We start from the raw sequence: 21877 nt of genomic DNA, 5'->3' as shown, positions 1-21877 counted from the left end.
GTGTGAGACTTATTTTTTGCGCCTCCTACCTATTGCCCCCTCCATAGCCCCTACATCCTGTGTCAGGGCATCTAGGCTGGAATCTTCCGTGAGACCCATGCCAGATTTTCCATGGGGCCGCTTCTACAGTTAATTTATCGATTGAAAAAAGAAAAGTTATAAGGATTTAGTCCCGGGCCTCAAGCTAGAGCCCTGTCAGCCCTACTCTTGGAAGGTCATGCCCCTCTCCTTCACAATTTATTCAAACAATTTATAACAAACAAAATTTTCGCCCTTTCATTTCGGATTTTTCGCACCTCCAAAGCCTATAGTTTGATTTTTTTTCGGCCAATGGAACTTTTTTTATCCATTCACCTTGGATTTATCACCCCCACTTAAGCGGTGCCCTGCGTGGCCGCAATGGGTCGCATGGCCAAGCGCCGCCCCTCTACTCTATTACAAGGGCCATGGGCGCATTTTGGTTCCCTCACCCATGGCCCCCACAAGAGCCCGGGGCAGTTCTCATAATTTTTGGCTTTTTCACGCTATAAATTAACTTCCTTTTTTTTTTTTTTTTTTTAACCGAGCACAACTCAGGTCTATCGCCATAGGCGATTTTCTACCTAGTGAGTTGTGCCGGAAGTGTAATTGTGTGTACCTAACAGTCTGAGTGCGTATCTAGTGTTGTGTATGATTTTTCTGTGCTGCCATCTATATCTCAGAAGTGAAGTGAGTGATGTGTCGTGACTGAATATTCGTACTGTTTGTAGGTCTGTCGCTCTCTGTGGTGAGACTTTTTAACGGGGAGATCGGCTCGAAGTTGGGAACCACAGAAAACCAACTTCAGCCGACCACCACTGTGGCGACGGTAGAGCTCGAACCCGGGTCCCCGCGATGCGAGTCCGTCACTATGACCACTCGACCACCACAGCGGCGCTATAAATTAACTATAGAAAGGGTCGTGAGAAATCTGACTGGGAGGGAGGGGGGCCTGCAAAAGATCCCAGCCTAGGGCCATGCTCTAGAATGGTGGCCCATGCCCTGACTCGGAATTTGTTCCACAAAAGTCAAATGAAAGCAAAGGGAAAATTTGGCTTTCGACAAATTATAATAAGTATGTCGATAAATATTTATCGACAAAAAAAAATCTAATTTTTATAATGCACATTTTTCTATATCTTCTATATATATAAAATTGATTTTCTGTGTGTGTGTGTGTATGTTCTCTATACAAATCTACAATTTTAGATCGATCGTCGCCAAATTTTGCATATATACCAAATGGGACCCGACTTGAACGATAGGCTACTTTAAAATTTTGTCAGACCAGGGCAAATGCCCCAAATGGGCAAAAAACTGTCCGGCAACAATGGTTTTTGGGCCTCAACAATCACTTTCCGAACGTTTACTTTGGTTACCGTGGTTCCCTAGCGATGAGTTTCAGACGTGTATATGCCTTTACAATGGGTTGTCACTTCTTTAATCCTGTTAGTATATGTATATGTATATGTATAATAGTTTATGCCTTTATAATGGTTTGCCAATACTTTCAATACTACACAATACTACTATTCAATACAATTACATTTAAATACTCTCAGTAATGAGGCTTTTTGAATAGACGTCATAATCATCATCAGCATCGCTTTGAGGGTCACGAAAAGGGTGATACTCAGAAATCACTGTTGAAATTGCCGATTTTACTGTAGAAATGCTGAAATTTGGTGGGATTTTCCGCCACATCAATAATTTTAAAAATTGTATAGAATTCCCGATTTCTGAAATATTGTGTTTGTTTAGAGATATACGAAGCCCAGGAGATTGAATATGAAGTAATTAGTCGGATCTACTTTCGAGTTGGGTATTCATGCAATAACATTGATTTCAACTTTTTATTTATCTATTCTCAAGCATGAAAACTAATGTCTCCGTATTGTCTGTTAATATTGAACTGCATAAATTCACATATAGTTTAGGTTGTTTTAAAATTAATTATGGGCCCATAAAAAGTACATCGAAAAAATTCCGCAGCTTTAATTAAGCATTTTTGAAAGCTGAAACAGGCAGATAATAACTTGAAGTTTGGGGGGGGGGGAATAAAAATACATAGCGCCCCTTAAAAAGGAAAGAAAAGTATATATTCATTTCTATGTTTCTTTAAACCTAGATTTGTTTATTTCATGAGTCGCACAGGAAGTCGCTATATTGGTTTACTTAGACACGGTTTGCATGTCCCTCGAAGAAAGAGGGAGATATCACGTGTTTCTAACAGCCTCATTGAAGAAAACCTGGGCAGCGCCGGGTATTATAGCTAGTATATATATATAGGCCTATACTTAAACGAGAAATCAGTGATACTATGTATAAGTTGTCATGATTAAAAAACTGGTGGGTATTTGAGGAATACCTCTTACATAGCCGTGGAATATGGTAGCAAGTCGATAAGATATTCGCGAACTGTGCCACAAGTTGTGTATATAATATATATATATATTTTATTTTATTTTTTTTTTTTTGCGAGTAAATTCTCGGATGGAGACCATTTGCCCTCGGGCCGAATTTCATGCTCATATACTTTGCACTTTTCTACTCAGCAGAAACTGGATGTGACGAAATCTGTAACCATCCGCAGAAGGACCTAAAAGCAGCTTATACTTCAGCAAATATTGATTTGTAAACTTTTGTGTTGCTATACGGACAGAGCCTGATAATTATTAACTCACGTGGTTGGAAGTTGATGATGTGAGCTTTCTCAGAAGATTCGCGGAAATTCAAATCATTCACCTAAAGAAGAAAAGGGCGCAGTTGCTCTGACAGGAGGCGCTGTTGAAACCACATATACACGTTCAATTCCCAGTATACATACATACAGTACTTATTTTACTAGTTCGGACCAGCGAATATATCGGGCCCCGATGCCACTTCGAGTTCAAAAGTGACGCGGGCAACATTTCTTTTTCTTTTACTCCATTTCGTCCTACGGGGTAGGGTTCATGTTAACGATTTTTTGGCTCGTGCTGTTGGTCGGAACAAATGAGTTTGGCGATGGCCATTCCAATTGGTTTCGCCAACACGTTTTGTTCGGACGATTCGGCAGCCCTCGTGGACGAAGCACGACACGACACGGCAACCCTTTCCCAAGGTGATCCCGTCCGACAGTTTTTTTCCCCGGCAAGAGAGAGAGAGAGCGAGATAGAAGAAGCTCTTCTCCGGAATTTTTATTTTCATACTGAGCAAAGACGAAGCACTTATTACTCCGGGATTCTTTGAAAAAAAAAAGCGGGGGAAGAACTTCATAACTCTCTTTTCTATCATAAGGATGATAGTGTGCTGTCGGAATTAACTACACGACAGTAAAATGTCTAGCCGATCTTTGATAATGTGAATCACAGATTTATGGAGACGGAAGATGTTTCAAAGCAATAATAAGGAAGAGAAAGTGTTCACTACAGACCAACGTGAGTTTCTAAGTTTTCTGTTAATCTCATAATTTTTATCTCCGTTAAAATATAGCGAAGGATAATTCTATCGGTAACCGTCGTGAAATGTTTGAATGATTTTATCGGTTATTGTATGATTCAGTGGAAAAAAAACCAAACGTTTCATAAATTATTTTTTATTCTAACAATAAAAAAAATTTATGCTAAACAGTCATTAAAAATTGATACCGATCCATATGCTTTCGAGACTTTCAACAAGAACTGAACTCGGAAGCTCTTCTGAAAACTTTTCTCACCCAAAAAAGCTACATCAGAACTCCAGTTCGATATTTAAAAAAAAAATGCTTGGTTTTCTTTCTTTTTTTAAATTTCAAGTGAGAGAAATTTTTAGTTTTTTTTTTAATTTTTTGAGAAAAAAAGGTTGTTTCGGAAATGTTGTTTTTGTTGAAAATTTGTTGTTTGGATGGAATAAGAAAAATTTAGGTTCAGTGTCTTGCGGCTATCGAGAACCCTTTGGAAAACGATTTGACCAGATTCCTAGAACAAAATTTTGACATCATCATTGACGAAAATATTCGAAGAATATTATCATATAATCATATTTTAACATATGATTTATGAGAAAAAATCAATGAATGAGTTGCAATTTTTTTTTAGTCCGAACTATTACGGAATAAAATAATTACCTCAAATCGTATAATAGAACCGAAAAGCGCAATAAGAATCCCGAAAATGTGTTTTAATCATGAAAAAGTTTGAAGATCTCACCGTTGAAAAGTTAAAAAAAGTTATTAAACAGTTGTTGGAAAAAGGTGCGGCAATTTCGTGTTTTCAGCTTCCCTATGCAATGACGGTATTATTTCCGAGTATTAATTGTCCACCATTATCAACTAACTTTTCATCCAAAAACTGCGAAGAATGTTAGTATTCCGAACTTCATTTATATCGAGTAAACCAGCATTTCTCAACCAATGCGGACCACCTATGGTCCGCGGGCAGACCTGACGAAATTATTCACCCGTTGCAATTGATATTTGTGATATCCATATGGGTTCAAACAGAGGGGGCGCCCTGGTCCTTGAGTTGTGAAGGGCCCCGAAAAATCCCAACTTTAGACTTTTCACTAATTTAAGGGGCCCAATGGAATAAAATTATTTTGTCCTGAAGCGCCCCAACCACCTCTTGGTTCAAATAAAATGATTAGGTTCACATACATCATCGAGGAGAATGCAGGAAATTGCGATCTTAAATACTGGATATCATTAAATTTTGCCAAAAATTACAATTTGTTGCTTTAAATCAGGGGTGGCCAACCTTTTTCCGAACCATGCCACAATCCAGATTATTTTGTTGCGCGTGCCACTCTGCGTATTTTGATATTATTTCAAGCGTCCTCCTACGTTTTCAATTACCATTCTCTTCTCTTTAACAGCATTAACTGCTTCCACCAGGGGACCATTTCTTTCGCTTTATAGGAGCCATCTTAAAAATGTTAATTTGCTTTCAGATCACTACAAATAAATGAGAAAAAGTGGTACTTTAGGCGTTGTCTACAAAATGAGGTCTCAATATGAGATATCCCATATTAGGGACTTCATTGTATCTCATATTGGGCACAACCAATATTTAAGAAATATCATCGAATAAATCAAGAAATAAGCAAAACAATTGTGAAATCAATACATGAATATGAAACTACATGTAATGCTGAATATGTACTAATAACGAAATTTTTTAAAAACGACTTACATTGTGCGTTGTAAAACCCGTTGAAAAATAACTTCTAAAACTCTTGTGCAGAGAGGCTGCGCGGTTAAATATGCTCCTGATGCTGGAGCCGCATGCAAATGCGGTTTATGTATACGAGCCCGGGTGGGGGCCCATGCGTTGCGATGTCCCTGGTTTTGTGAGTATTTCTGCTAAATTCTGAGAGTAGCACCACACTTTTTCTCCCCATATTTCACTTAGAAGGTTTAATCCAGCGGTTCTCAACCGGTGCTCCGTGTGAACTCCCCAGGGGCTCCGCGGCAGCTCGAGAAAAATACAAAAAAACAGTAAATTCGGAAAAAATAATTATAAGTATTTTCGAATAATAATACTAAATCAGTAACCGATGAATGAATGAAAAATAGGTCTACGGGACTCCTCCATGGAAATTATATGCCAGAAAAATCTCCGAGAGTAAAAAAAGCTTGAGAACCGCTGGTTTAATCCTTCTCATCCCGCACGGAGATGTGGGAGCGTCGTATTCTTGTCTTACTATGATGCTAAAAATTTTCATTTTTCTATTTAGGTGTTAGTCCTTTTCCTATATATAATCTATACCGTATTCATAGGCCCAGAGGAGAAATTAAAGTGTAATAATTGGCACACAGCACAGACATATCAATTTAGCATCGTGAGTTGCCCCCTCTAGTTCAGATCCTGGGTACGCCCTTGACCGTGTTTTAAAATTTTTTATTTCACACATTTGCTGTCAATATTTTACCGGCGAACCCGCATCCATTTTCTGATCGTTTAATGTATATTTACCTATGTTTTGTTTACCATTCCGCCTATATGTTGTTTCCGGTTGAATCGCACCATCTCCGCTATTTTTTGTTAGAGGTTGTTCCATCATTGCATTTTCCCCGCTCTCTCCCACTTCCCCCCTATTCCTTCTCCTCTTGCTTTCTGGATATATCGAGTCGAATCCTGGTCCTAAAGCTATCCGCTCTCACAACTTGTCAAATACAAACCAGATCCAATTCCCTCTCCGAGGCAGTCAAAGATTCTTCCATCCTTCTTAACAGGGACGGCTCGAACTTACCTGCTCTGCCCGGGTGCAAAGTCTTATGTGCCGCCTCTAAAGACGACCCTAGCGGGAGGCTAACAGAACTGTATCCTAAGCACTGAGCAAAGTGGAGTGAGGACTGCGCGAGCCGTCGTCCTACGCGACCGCATCAACCTTTTGGAGCGAACCGGGCAAAACATTTCCTGACCATGTTAATGCAATGGGGCAATTCCAAATACGAGACATGTACATTCCGTTTTTTTTTTCACTTCTCGGCCAATAATTATGTATTCTTTATCTTCAAAAAAAAGTATAAAAATGAATACTTACTTTCGTACACGAAATACCCTTTCTTTTCCAAAACTTAAGAGGAACTATTTTTTTTATAAAAAACAACATATAAATACAACGCCACAACAGGCAAATTGCCCAACGAGGTGGCTGACTTAAGAACATCATGGATCCCCGAGCCATTTTTTGGAGGCCCTACCTACTACTGCTACACCACACATGCACCCCCCCCCCAACGAACCGGTACATGCGGGAATGTACGTGTAGTGCAACCTGACGTAAAGTTTGTTTCTGTGTAATGCTTGTTATGTGTAGTGCTGCCATCTGCCCCCAGTTTTTCTAACTATGAGTGAAGTGTTATGGTTGAATGATTTACCGTTGTAGGACTGTTGCTCTCTGTGGCGAGACTTTTTAACGGGGAGATCGGCTCGCATTTGCACCTTGAAGTTGGGAACCACAGAAAACCAACTTCAGCCGACCACCACTGTGGGGTTCGAACCCGGATCCTCGCATCACGAGTCCGGCACTATAACCACTCGACCACCACAGCGGCGAATTTCTAATTTTGTGCGATACATTTCTAATATTGTGTTTTTCATTTTGGTGAAGGCTTCCACTTCGAAAATTCGTATCCGTGAATATATCCGCGAATTAACTGCTGAAAAAAGAACTTTCAATGCAAGAAATTAAATAAAAATTAGAGAGAAAAAAAAGAGTTTAATATATTTTTTCAATCATATATACAACAATGTGCACATACAAGTTTTTTCCAATAAACAATTTACAAACAGGTCCACAGAGAATAATTTGGAATATTGAAATCACAATTCACAAGAGCACTCTATGTTTGCTATCAAATAATTACTTAGTTACAATGCAAACCTTTGTCTAGTATTTTACACAGACAAACTCTAAATTTGAAGGGATTTTTCCCTTTCCAACATATGCAATTATTCACAGAATATATAAGACAACATTCTTTAACATTTTCATTAGATTTATTTTCATCATGACTACAACTGCCATGCATTGCAAGGGTACCAGAAATGAACACTTTTTCCTCTGATTAAGACTTTGTAATAATTATTGTATACATAGCTCAGCAGTAATCAACACATTAAGGAAGATGACCAGGTGATGGCCCAAAATTTCAATAAAAGATATTTCACAGGCGATACATTAGAATTTAAATGAACTTGAAACTATCCAAAAAAACTGCATTAAATTGGCATTTTCACAATTATGCAATCGAAGCTCAAGGGGGGACCAGAGGTGCCAACATGAAGAAAGCAGGGCATTGTGTATTCATTATGAGTTGACATGGAAGAACATGAAGTCATTTTGAACATATGAGAAAGCTGCGCTCATGAAACCTGGGTAACATTCGGTAGAGCTCACCCAAGATCTCAGCATCGCTGGGTGGAGAAGAGTAAACTTTCTTCACAAATTTATATATAATTATATGAACAAGGAGAATAAAAATATAAAGTAAGTGCAAATTCTTTCATACACGATGTGTATCGTCTCCTACTCGGTTTCACATTTTTATTTTTTAGCTGATATACTAGGAGTTCAAATGGGACAACTCCAAAAGTGTCTTTTAACAAGGTAACAGTTTGCATGAGCATTCCACATACTTTTTGCACCGTTGTTAACACTGACGTAAGATCTGATATTTTTTTGTCCCTCCGTTTCAATCTTTACTGGAGCAGTTTTATTTTGCGCCCTCAGTTCAGCTTTGGTGGGACTATCTGACTTCGTCACTTCAGAACTGATCTGGCCTGGAAAATTAGGGCAAAATTAAGGATAATGCTGCAGCAGCTGCTTCAAATTCATTTTCAACATCTGATTCATCAGTGTTCGCCATGTTGTCATGATTGTGAACAGCAGTTTTCAACCTTTTAAAAATCTGCAAAAAAAAAAAAAATCCTAATTAAAATATTAATTTCATATACAGTAAACCTCTTATAATGGCCACCTCCGAACTACTGCCATATTTTGTTGAAACCAAAGGATTCCGTCTCAGACTTAACATTACAAGTAACCTCCGATCAACTATTTCCGAACGAACACTTGACACGGAGTTGAAAAAATATAATTAGCACAATGAGAAAAATTTAAAAAAAAATTCAAGTTGATTTTCAAGGCAGTTTTTTCACAAGAACGTCTTCAGCTATCGGACTGAACATAAAAATGCCCTGGAAAGAAGGCTTAAAATTATTTTGGATGGTCCTGTTAGTGGCCGCTGTTAGGAGGTTTCACTGTAATTTTCCATTATAGAGTTTGCAAATAAAATTGTTTCCAATTTTTACGCGAAACACAGAAGTTGCCAAAGATTTTGAAAATTATATAAATATACATATTGCACGTAGCCGGTCAATTTGTCGCACTCAACTTGTCGCGCTCAACTCGTCGCGCATCAATTTGTCGCAGTGCCAATTCGTCGCGGTACAAATTCGTCGCAGTGCCAATTCGTCGCGGTACAAATTCGTCGCAGAGCCAATTCGTCGCGGTACAAATTCGTCGCAGTGACAATTTGTCGTGTAACCAATTCGTCGGGACGTCAATTTATCGCAGAGTCAACTCGTCACGCGATCTGTATGTAGGTTTTTTGTCTCATACGTGAAAAAATAAACATGAAGAAAAGTTTTTTTTCCATCAAGAAATGCACACAGTTTATTAAATATTTTTTTTTGTCATTTCGAAAAAAATCATCGAAATTACATCGAAATTAAAATTGCAATTGATATTAATTTTTTATTATTCAATTATTGTAAATGTTAAAAAAATCATTTTTTCTATGATAAAATTTTAAAATTCTGTAAAAAAATGTCGGTGTTTATGATATTCCCCAAATTACAGTACTGTGGAGGCTCTCTTTAAGTGTAAACTTGTATCTGTCCCATGTGGAATCGAAACTCCCACCAACATTAACCACTACAGTATCTCCACAAGAACCTGAAATAATTAATAATTTAATTTAATTAATATTTCATTTTCACCGGATAAGCCACACTTGTCGCTTTCTCTCGAGATTTCCATTACTCGTAGCGAGGGGAGTTGGGGCGCACACCGAGATGATAAATTGCGATCACATACATTTTCAAAATTTAATTTGCACCGGATAAGTTGCTCAAGTTAAAAACTCAAAAAATCCAACCAATAAAGTTCATAGGTTACATTCGAGCAAATGCAACCGATAATCTTATTGGTTGAATTTTTCAAGTTTTATAAAAGGACTTTTAGAACACTTTCATAGTGTAATGCTGGCCTTAGATATATTGTCGGTAAAAAATTCCTCAAAGATGTATTCTCTACATGGCAGATACATATTCAATAGTGAATTAGGGCCATTCAAGTATTACGTAAGCAGATTTTCAGCCATTTTTGACCCCCCCCCTTGTCAGCAAAAATCAGCAAAACACTGACCCCCATCCCCTCCCCTGTCAGCAAAATTTCACCAGCAGCTTAGAATATTTCATATCTTCAAAAAGGTGAAAATTGTGGTCATACCGTGAAAATTGAATTTTGAAAATTTGTTTTATCGTAATTTATCATCTTGGTGTGTTCCTCCAACGCCCCTCGCTGCGAGAAATGGAGATCCCGCCAGAAAGCGGGAGTGCGGCTTATACGGTGAAAATTTAATTTTGAAAATTTATTTCATCGTAATTTATCATCTTCATGTGTTCCCCCAACGCCCCTCGCTGCGAGAAATGGAGATCCCGCCAGAAAGCGGGAGTGCGGCTTATACGGTGAAAATTTAATTTTGAAAATTTATTTCATCGTAATTTATCATCTTGGTGTATTCGCCCAACGCCCCTCGCTGCAAGAAATGGAGATCCCGCCAGAAAGCGGGAAGTGTGGCATGAATACCATGAAAACCGAATTTTGAAAATTTATTTGATCGGCGTACTGACTCTGCGACAAATTTGTACCGCGACGAACTGATTCTGCGACAAATTTGTACCGCGACGAACTGACTGCGACAAATTTGTACCGCGACGAAATGAGTCTGCGACAAATTTGCACCGCGACGAACTGACTCTGGGACAAATTTGTACCGCGACGAGTTTGTAGCACGACGAATTGACGCTGCGACAAATTGATTGCGACGAATTGTCGCGCGACAAGTACTGTGTACTATGGTGCACAATGGCAATTTGATTGTTAGCTGCATAATTGAATACACTGGTTAATCCAATATTATGTGCCAGAACTGTTGATAAATATTTAAGTGGGGCCGATTGTACTTAAGTTTGAAACCACTTAAACAAGGAGAAATAACTTAATATCTTACCAGTAGAGGGCGTTTAATAAGTGATCAGCGTCGCTTCTGCAAAGGTTGAGGGCGATGTGGAAAATTGAATATAGTAGAAACAGCATGTTCTTTCAAATAGCGTTGAGAAGAGGACTTATAGCTGTCAGCTACGAAATTCTAAGCTCAAATAACAAATGTTTTAGCAGGATGTCAAGACCTTCCTTTCACAGCTTCCACCCATTGTTTAAGAACTTCTTGGTTTCGAAGAGGGAACCTTTATTTAAAAAAAAAAGTATATTCATTACCAGGCTTCTCAAGAAAGCAATAGTATCAATCAATCATTGTTCATAATAGTAGCTTAACAATGATAACTGTTTGATGATTATAATACATTAACAATATAATTAGATGTGATCATAATTTGATGATTATGATTTTTCATATTTAGCAAAAACTGATGATGTAAATAATATTAATTTCATTTTACTACTCCTCATTCTCACATTATTTTTCCAAAATTATTTTTACCAGAAATAGAAAATTTTAGGTAATTTGTTTCTTTGATATTTACACGGGATAATTTTAGTTCTTTAAGGCATTATCAGTTTTTTCAGACATAAATGCATATGAAGCATATTTCGTCAGTATTTCTGTAATAAAAATTCTAACCCCAACAGTAATAAGCAATTTCTACACGGTTTCAAAAAATATTTTTGAAGTTTAAAATTCATGCGATATTAATTTGTTATTTTGAATTATGCTCATTAAACAGAAATTGAACGTGAAATGAAAACTACATGCGTTTAATTTTACAATTATAGTATAAAAATTAATGCATCTTTCAATATAAAACCACGTGTACTCACCTATGAAACCGAAGTTTATTTCCATCTTTCTTCAGTTTTCCCCATCGGTTGGTGCAAATATAGGCAGAACATGATATCAGCATTTGTGTATGTACAGATGGACGACTATATTAATGAAATAATATGAAAACAACTGAAAAAAACACCCGAAATGGAAGTTTCCCCTATTGTTTACGTGCTAAAATAGCAATGTTTGGCCGTCTCGCTCCGTCGCGCCCACTTTTGTATTCCTCCGCGTCGGCTCGCGCACGCCTGTGTTATTGTATAGGCAGTCTTCACTCCAGTTTACTCATAGCTCAGTGATCCTAAGAGGCAATTCTTTACCAAGAAAATGTTCTTGACCATACGTCCCGCTTTTGAAGAAAATGTTGCGTTTTCGAAGTAGGGATGTTGTCTTTTTTCTCCCGTTATTTTACCATTTTTGATTATACCAGATAACTCACAGAACAGCACTTACTGATGGGCCACTTTGACTTTCGGAAAAATTACTGTTTGCCTATTGTGATAGAGTACATTTTTATTTTTGGTAATACTGTTCAATTTCCTTGTCTTTTTTCTCCAGTTACCTCAACACCTTCGTTGTCAACGTGACGTCCTGCGAATTTTTACTGTTGGACATTTTTAAAATTTTTTGTGTCCAACGAAAGTCCAAGATGCCGCCCTAACAACCTGCCGATCGGGTGCACCGCACCCCTTGCACCCTCGCTTAAGCCGCCCTTGCTTCTTAATATACAAGATACTCAAATGACTATTCTCAATAAACTGACGCTTCTCTCACAAAACCAGGACTCTTTCAGTATCCAACTAAACGGTTTATCTCAACGAGATGTGGTTGAAGAGAAATTTTTCCCCATCGAAGACCTCCAAAAATAGGTTTCCGACCTTTCATCGGACTTCTCTGAATTCCAATCTTCCCTTGTCAGTAAAGTAATCGATCTCGAGGACCACTCCCTTCGTGCCAACTTAATTTTTCGTGGCATCCCAGAGGATCCCTCGGACTTGGAAACCCCCTCGACGCTTGAATCAAAAATAATCAAATACTGCTCCGATCTTTTGGAAATCATAATTTCTCCTTCCGATATTGATCGTTGCCACAGACTTGGGTCTAAAAGAGACGTCGATTCTAGACTCTCAATAATTAAATTTAATAAATTCAAAGTCAAAATCGAAATCCTTGAAAGCGCCTTCAAATTAAAAAATAGTGGCTCCGAGGATTTCTCGCCGGAGTTCCGCAGACTGCGGGGACAGATTTGGAGGGCTTCCCAAAAATTCCGCGATACTGGTTTCAAAGTTAAACTATTTCATAACTTTGCTCTTATCAATAACACTAAATACATTTGGGATCCCAACACTGAAGATATTTTCCCGATTTCCCTATCTCATTGTAGTCCTACCCCAGCTAACTCGGACTTCCTTCAATCTTCCTCCACCACCCCTTTAGGCCTCGCCCCGCGAACTTTGCCACTTCAAATTCCCTTGTAGCAGCTCAAAAGAATCCCTTCAAAATCGGAACTATTAATACAAGAAGAATTACTAATAAAATTCATTCTTTGGAATCCATATTGTTAGTTCATAATCCCAATTTTCTTGCTGTCACTGAAACCTGGTTACATAGCAATATCAACAATGCCGAATTCTTACCACCTACCTACCTTGCATTTCGTAAAGATAGAAACTCCAGTGGAGGGGTCGTTGCCCTCGTCTTTAGTAGCACCATCCCTCTTCTTGAACCCCAATTTTGAAATCATTGGTGCCGAGTGGCGTTACCCGAGCTGTACTCCTATTGCATTATTTTCTCTTTATTTACCCCCCACTCAAGATCTTCACTGTTTTGTCGAATTGGAATCAATTTTAGATAGATTTTATAATTCACACCTCTTAGTCATAGCCGGCGACTGAAACCTACCAGGAATTGACTGGAACAAAATGGAGTCCCTCTCGGGTAACCACTATATTAATTACAGAGATCTTTTTCTTTTCCCGAAGTTTAATCTCGTTTAAACTATTCCAGAACCAACAAGAATCAAAAAACCACTCTAGCTCTACATTACACCAAATTGCTGTTTCAAACAAAATCCCGGTTTTCGATTTCTCAGTTTTTGATGCCATTTCCGACCACAAAATTCCTTTTGTAAAACTTTTCCTCCATCACACTCTCCCTTCCTTTAAGCACACTGCAAAACTCAACTTTAACAAGGCCGATTTTCCCCTTATGCAAAATGTCCTTCGCACCCATTTCCCGGATTTCGTTTCATCATCTCCCTTAAATGATATTCATATTCTCTGAAGTAAATTCAAAGTGGTTATCGAAAAATGCAAAGCCTCTATTCCCATCAAAAATACCTCTTCTAAATGTCTCTTTAACCCCTTTATCAATCGTGATATTATCCATCTAAAAAGGAAAAATCGCCGAATTGTCTCCAAACTCAAATTCAATAACCCCCTTTCTCTCAGAAATAAGATCTCAGTCTCCACACGTAACCTTAACGATCTCATCTCTCACCGAAAAACAAATTACCTAACTAACTCCTTGCCTCAATACCTTAAAACTAACCCCTTGAAATTTTGGAATTTTCTTCGCCCTAAATCCGCTGGCCCTTCCTCCCTTAAAATTGATAACATTGACCTTACTTCTCACCTTGATATCACCACAGAATTTAATCGGGCTTTTTCATCTGTTTTTTCCTCTGACCCCATTCCCTCTCAGTACTCCTTTTCCGATTCATTATTCAATTCTTGTCCTATCTTCCTCACTAAAGTAGGCCTCCTGAATCTTTTTAAAAAATTGAAACCCCACTTCACTGGCCCCGGTGGCATTCCAAATCATATTCTGAAATTTTGCGCTGATAAAATTTCTAATTACGTTTTAGTTATCTTCAATGTCTCATTAAACTCATCTAACTTGCCCTCTGACTGGAAAATTAATAAGATTACCCCAATTCATAAATCGGGTTCTCTTTCGAATCCCCTTAATTTTAGACCAGTCGCTATCACATCCACATGCTGCAAACTTTTTCATCACATAGTTGCCAAGGAAATCCGCTTACACCTTGATTCAATAAACTTCTTTTTCCCTAATCAACACGACTTTCGATCATCTTTATCACTAACTACCCAATTAGTTCTTTTCATACATGATTTATCAAGCAGTATCGACAAAAGCGCCCAAATAGATATGATTTTTTGGATTTCTCTGAAGCTTTTGACAGGGTGCCCCACAATAAAGTTCTACTTAAACTCCAAAACCTTGTATGTGTTCAACTGTTTAAATGGGTAGAAGCCTTCCTTACCAATCGCGGTCAGTTTGTTTCTTTCAAGGGCCAGAACTCTCCATTTCTTCAAGTTAAGTCTGACACGACCCAGGGTTCGGTTCTCTCGCCATTATTATTTTTGATTTATATAAACGATCTTCCTAATTCCATCAATTTCCATATTGCAGACGATTGCGTCATCTACCAAACAGTGCACAACGAATCCGACCAATCATCTCTCCAAAACAATCTCAACATTATTTCGGAATAGTGCTCGTCCTGGCAATTACCCCTTAATTCTTCAAAAACAGTTTTTAAGAAACTTACGCGCAAAAGACTTCCTCTCTCGATTATTCTTACTCTATAAATAACTATCTAATCAACGAGCTTTCCTATTATATATGCCCGCTTCATTTTAAACTGTTGGTCGTCCTCCGTCTCCGTTACTGAACTCAAGTGCCAACTGAATATGCAACCGCTTTTCACCTGTAGATATATCTCTCGATTAACTTTTCTTCTCAAAGTACTTCGTGGCCATTTCCATATCTACACTTCCAATTTTTTTATAACTCCAACTTCATACTTTTCCAATAGAATTAACCATTCCCATAAATTGAAACCCATCTTTGCATCCACTGATTGTTTCAAATTTAGTTTCTTTCCTCGAACAATAACCGATTGGAACAACCTCCCACCAAACATTTTTGATTGTACAACAGTTTTCGATTTCTTTTGTAACATCAACCGTCTCTTCTGTCAAACCACATTCCCTTGCATAAGCCTCGACCAAGCAATATTGAATAAATAAATGAATATAAATCTGAAAAAATTTTCACAGCTCTCTGTTTCGCCCCCCCCCCCCCAGCATTCTGCCATGGTTCCCCTTCCATTCGATTTTACCCTTGCCCCCCCCCCTCGAAATATCCCAGTACCACAAGGAGGGGGGGGGGGCATATGGTTGTGGTAACAGGTTGCGAAGCATTGCTTTAAGGAATCCAACTATATTTCTTTTCACTTTTCTATAAAATGGTTCTAGAATGAATTTCAATGACATTTTTTTTGGTAGTCTCAAAATTGTCATTTTCTATGGAAAAGTGCGTCAAATTTTAGGCGAAAATCATGTAATATTCAAAACACGATTGCAAAAGAATGCTATGAAATGTGATGTTTTGCCATTCCTGTGCAAGAATTTGCATTTAGGCTCCTTCTGGTCCATTCAGGCCCATTTTGTCCCATAGGCCCATTTAGGCCCATACAATCAATACATTTTTATAACTCATGTTTCAAACTCAAGTGAAATGTCAAAAATAGCATTCTTTGTAAAAGCACGTTCAAAGTTTTTATGCCATATTAAAATTGGTGTTAAATTCAACACTAAAGTGGGGTAACTTCGGTTCTAGAGTCATATAAACAAAACAAGGCCTGCTTTGTAATAACATGCAAAAATAAAAAAAATAAAAAAAATAGCATGCCAACAACTTTTCCAGTGGAGTTGTCTCTCTCTCTCTCTCTCAGTATAAAATCTCTCCCTATTTCAACATCAAAAAGCGGATCCATGCATTTGGGCAGATGCACCGATCCCGAATATTATCAACTGGGTAATGAAACGTTGCAGCAATTAGATAAATGTTTGGATTTAGGTATTGCAATGAGCCGAATCCTAGATTTTATACGAACATCATTCACATTGGACAAATAATCAAAAAATATGGCTAATAAAATATTATACAATGCCCATAAAATGTATTTATGGTTGTCTCATGTCTAAATATGGATAGCTTCTCAATTTACCCAAACATATGATTATGGTATTTCTTTTTTAAACGTGTCAATTGTGTTAGAATTCATTACCCCCGAGGCTATTCGATTTATTAGCAACCCTATAAGTGAACAATTCCTTGCGACATCATAACCTAGAATTGTCCCTTACCAAACGATACTGGTGTCCCCCCTTATAAAAGTAGTTGATTGACGGCGTATTAATAATTCGTAGTCCATCCTATCCATCTCGTTGAAAATTTTTAACACTTCGATAATGTCTCCCCTTAGATCATATGCGCATACTTAGTCATATGCTTTCTGTGTGTATGTTTGTCCGACCCTGCTCAAGTTCTGCTCACAAGTATGGAGCCCTTAAGGCGCGTAAGTAGTATAAAAAGGACAGTTCAAACACAGGGGGAGGCGCGGAGGCGCGCGCCTCATATCCGGCCCCCTCACGCGCCTCACATCCACTCCCTCACACACCTCACATCCGCCCCCTCACGCGCCTCACATCCACTCCCTCACACACCTCACATCCGCCCCCTCACGCGCCTCACATCCGCTCCCTCACCGTGAACTTCATCCAAAACCTCATTCACCCAACCCTCATCAGCTGAACGTTGTCTCCCTCCAATCGATGGAGAATATTTATCAAAATCCGAGGAGCGTCGGAAGTTACGGTGGAGTGGATGCGTTGTACAGAGCGTTGAAAGGACAGGTGACACGAGCAAAAATAAGAAAGTGGTTGGAAGGAGAAAAGTCTTACACTCTTCACCGTCAGAGAAGGAAAAAATTTACCAGGAATCCCATTTTGGTAGGTGCCATCGACCAACAGTTTCAAGCCGATCTGGTGGACATGAGAAATCTAGAGAAATTCAACGATGGTCAGCGATACATCCTGACTTGTATCGATGTATTCTCAAAATATGCTTGGGCTATCCCGCTGAGAGATAAAACGGGGAGGGCTGTCGTGGGAGCGTTTCAGGAAATATTCCAGGAAAGACAACCGCAAGTGTTACAGACCGATAAAGGCACCGAATTCAAAAACAAGATTTTCCAGAAGTTTCTGAAAGAGAAGGGCGTAAAATTCTTCACGACTGAGAACGATGACGTGAAGGCTGCCATCGTCGAGAGATTCAACCGAACCCTGAAATCTAAGATGTGGCGGCACTTCACAGCGAAGAGCACGTATAGATATATCGACGTTTTACCGGACTTAATATTTAGTTATAATAACACTCATCATAGCAGCATAAAGATGACCCCTTCGGAAGTAGATAAAGAAAACGAGAAGTTGGTATGGGAGAACCTATACATGCGAAAGAATAGGAAAAAAGTTTACCAAAAATTTCAAGTTGGTGACCACGTTCGCATTACCCGCTCGAAACACCCATTCGAAAAAGGTTACGAGTCTAATTTTTCCCATGAAATTTTCGTAGTGGATAAATGTATCGAGAGAGAGGTACCCGTATATAAGTTGAAAGATTTAATGGGTGAAGAAATTAAAGGGACTTTTTATACAGATGAGTTGGTGAAGGTGAAATTGGATGAGACGTTCCCCATTGAAAAAGTGTTGAGGAAAAGAAAGCGGAATGGGAAAACGGAACATCTTGTGAAATTTCAACATTACGGTGACAAATTTAACATGTGGGTTGAGCTATAAATACCCCACTTCGCGATGATCTGGATTCATTACATCGACATGTCTTCTTTCTACCTCACGTTGCCCAGCGATGCTAGCATGAATTTTTTCCCCGATAATACTCTCTCAAACTTCACCATAAAGCTCCCGAATGCATTGGAACTCGAGTCTAACATGGAAGTAGCTCTCTCGGAGCTGATATTTCCCCATTCTTTCCACAACATAACGGAACGGTCTAACGGCTTTGAATTTGATTCTGGAGATGGTGAGTTAAATAAAGGTGTCATTCCTTGCGGTTTCTACGAGACTACCACCGACCTCATTAAGGCGATAACGAGAAATTTTAGAAAGGAAGACATTGATTTGACTTTCAACAAAACCACGAAAAAAGTAAAGGTGTTTACGAGGAAAAGTGCCAAGTTAATTCTGCATACAGGGATAGCAGAGAACCTAGGTTTTGAACCCGGTGAATATAAGGGAATGGTGACCGAAGGACCTTTCACGGCTGATCCGAAACTGGACTTTCATCTGTTGTACGTTTATTGTGATATAGTAGAACCGCAGATTGTTGGCAACACCCTCGCCCCATTACTAAGAATCGTGAAAACCGAAGGACATGATGGCGACATCGTCAATGCTGCATTCGAGAGAGGTCACTACATCCCTTTAGCCCGAAGGAGTTTTGAAACAGTTCACGTTCATATAAGGACACATACAGGTCATCTCGTGTCATTTGAACGTGGGAAGGTGATAGTTAAACTACACTTTAGACTGAAACATTTATAAACATGTCGTATCAACCATACCGCTGCTGTATAACCAGCGTTACCGATTATTACGTCAACCAGGCAGGTCAAGGACTTGGATATTATCAGGGTATACCACTACAACGAGGTTATGGTTTTGGATCCATTTTCAGCTCCTTATTCCGATCTGCTATGCCGCTACTGAAAAGAGGAGCAAAAGTTTTAGGTCGACAGGTTCTGAAATCCGGGGTCGATTTTGCGAACGATGTCGTGCAAGGTAGAGATGCGAAAACGGCAGCACTGGAAAGAGCCAAAGAAGCGGGTCGTTCGCTGAGCGACAAAGCGTCAACAAAGGTGAAGAAAATGCTTGGAGGTCATAAAAGAAAGCGTTTAGCGAGGAGAAACGTCATTCGCAAGAAAGCGAGGAAAGTAACAACACACGATATTTTTGATTGAAAAGATGACTCTAATCATGACAAACTCACCCGAGTGCTTGAAAAGCGAAGTGGACTTGTTTGCTTTACCTCCCACGCAAACCGCTATTGAAGGAGGTGAATGGATCGAATTTCTCCCGCTCTCAGGCATCAGAGACGGTCCGCTGGAGTTTAATATTGCTGGAAGCACTGAAGATTACATCGACTTATCAGCTACACAACTGTATATCAAGTTGAAAGTTACGAAAGATGGTAATCCTCTACCGGATAAAGATCCGGTCTCTCTCGTTAACCTCTCGCTACATTCTCTCTTCTCTCAGGTTGATGTATCTCTAAACGGGAGAAACATCACGAATTCGTCTCACACCTATCCGTATAGAGCATACATAGAAACCTTATTAAACTACGGTCGAGATGCGAAGATTGGGCCGCTCACGATGGAAGGCTATCACAAGGACACCGCGGGACATATGGCCGACGCAACAAATAATGATGGTATGAAGAAGAGAACCAAAAAAATCGCAAACAGCCGATCTTACGATATGATGGGAAGAATTCACTGCTCTTTATTCTTCCAACAAAGACTGTTACTCAATTTGGTGGATTTGAAAGTCCGTCTAGTGCGTTCTAAACCTTCGTTCTTCCTAATCGCAGCAACTAGCAATTATGACATCATCATTGAACATGCCAGCCTCTTCGTAAGAAAAGTAAGGGTTAGTCCCGCCGTTGCCATCGGACATGCAAAAGCTTTAGAGAAGACCACAGCCAAATACCCCATCGATAGGGTTCTCACAAAAGTCTATTCAGTGGCTCAGGGTAGCATGTCATTCGTGCAAGATAATGTGTACCTCGGTGCAATGCCGCGTCGAGTTACAATTGGTTTAGTGGATAACGAAGCATTCAATGGTACCTTTACAAGTAACCCGTTTGATTTCAAGCATTACAACCTCACCTTTGTCTCCGTATACGTAGACGGACGTCCGGTGCCTCATAAACCTCTGGAACCCAACTTTGAAACCGGGAACACAGTCAGAGCATACAACAACTTATTCAGAATCGAGGAAGATCGTGGCATCGATATAAGCCAACAGGAATTCCAAAACGGCTATACCCTCTTTTGTTTCTCGCTGCTCCCCGATCAAAGTGACTGCGGACACCTACATTTAGTCCGACAGGGTAACTTACGTGTGCAACTGAAATTTGCACAGGCATTACCCAAAACCATCTCGGTAATCATTTACGGTGAATTTCAGAGTCTAATAGAGGTTACAAAGTCTAGAAGTGTCTTGTGTGATTTCTCAAGCTAATGGATTCCGATCAAATTCGACGTGCTCTTCGAACAAACCCGATAACTAAGAAAACATTTGCAGATGTTTACGCTAGTAATACTTTACCCTTGAAAATACAGAAGTATCCAGCAGCTTTGATCGTTAACACTGATACTAACACTGAACCCGGAACACACTGGTTGGCGATTTATCTCCACGATAACATGACTGCAGAATTCTTCGATTCATTCGGAAGACCGCCTTCTAATTTCCAGAAAGGTAACATAACGAAATTCCTGAAAAGATATCAACGACTCAACTACAACGATGTGGCGCTACAGTCGGCTGATACACAAGTTTGTGGACATTACGTCATTTATTACGTGCACTGTAAATGTCTGGGAGAGAGCATGAATTCGATTGTATCCCGCTTCAATGTAACCAACGATTTGCGCGTGTTCAATTTTGTAAGAAAATATTTTTCTTTCTAATAAAACTGATTTACATAGTACGCATCTCGTCATTATTCAAAATGGAACCATTAACATTACACCACCCGTTCACGGCAGTCTGTGTCCGAGCAGAAGATGTCTAAACTATTCACTAAATACAGTCATCATAGAAATTTATCAGTGATTTTTATAACTCAGAACTTTTTTCATAAAGGGCTGCGGGAAATTACGCTAAATTCACATTATATATTTTTGTTCAAAAATAGGAGAGATTTGAACCAAGTCACTCATTTGGGTAGACAGCTGTATCCTACAAAAATTAAGTTCTTCCAAGAAAGTTACGCAGATGCTACGAAATCCGCTTATTCATACCTCTTGATTGATCTCCGACAAGAGACCGATGAAAAAATGCGTTTACGCACTAACGTGTTACCTACGCAGGTGCAATACGTATATCAACCGAGACGTTAAAAGACTGCGGCAATGAGCGGAGCTTCTTATTTAACGTCATGTCTACGAGAAAGCAACAAGTGTTGAGGTTGTTACGCGCATGTCCTCAAAAACAACGTGCGACATTATTAAAAAGACTTTCAAAATCAGATGTTAAAACAGTTTGTGAATGCGCGTTGAACTTGCTGCACGGTAATATTCCGGTATCGGTCAAGGAGAAGGAGAAACTTCGAAAATATAAGAACACACTCCGAGTGTTAGCAGAG

General features: G+C 39.1%; 2 protein-coding genes across 2 annotated transcripts in view; both read left to right on the top strand.

The window, feature by feature from the left end:
• Positions 1-3081: 3081 nt before the first annotated feature.
• Positions 3082-21877, top strand: part of LOC149081130 (uncharacterized) — a 90727-nt gene continuing 71931 nt past the window's right edge. The window contains exon 1 of the mRNA XM_089237924.1: positions 3082-3437. The gene's annotated coding sequence lies outside the window, so the exon portion shown is untranslated. The remainder of the gene's footprint in view (positions 3438-21877) is intronic.
• Positions 19468-20748, top strand: LOC149081133 (uncharacterized protein F54H12.2-like). The gene has a single exon (XM_089238292.1). The coding sequence runs from the start codon at positions 19468-19470 to the stop codon at positions 20746-20748; it is 1281 nt and encodes a 426-aa protein (XP_089094418.1).

The sequence above is a fragment of the Pholcus phalangioides genome, unplaced genomic scaffold (assembly GCF_987345545.1).
Source record: "Pholcus phalangioides strain wild (caught in Gottingen) unplaced genomic scaffold, Ppha-v1.0 ptg000010l_1, whole genome shotgun sequence".
In the NCBI taxonomy this organism is placed as follows: Eukaryota; Metazoa; Arthropoda; class Arachnida; order Araneae; family Pholcidae; genus Pholcus; species Pholcus phalangioides.
This window is presented reverse-complemented; position numbering and strand designations above follow the sequence as displayed.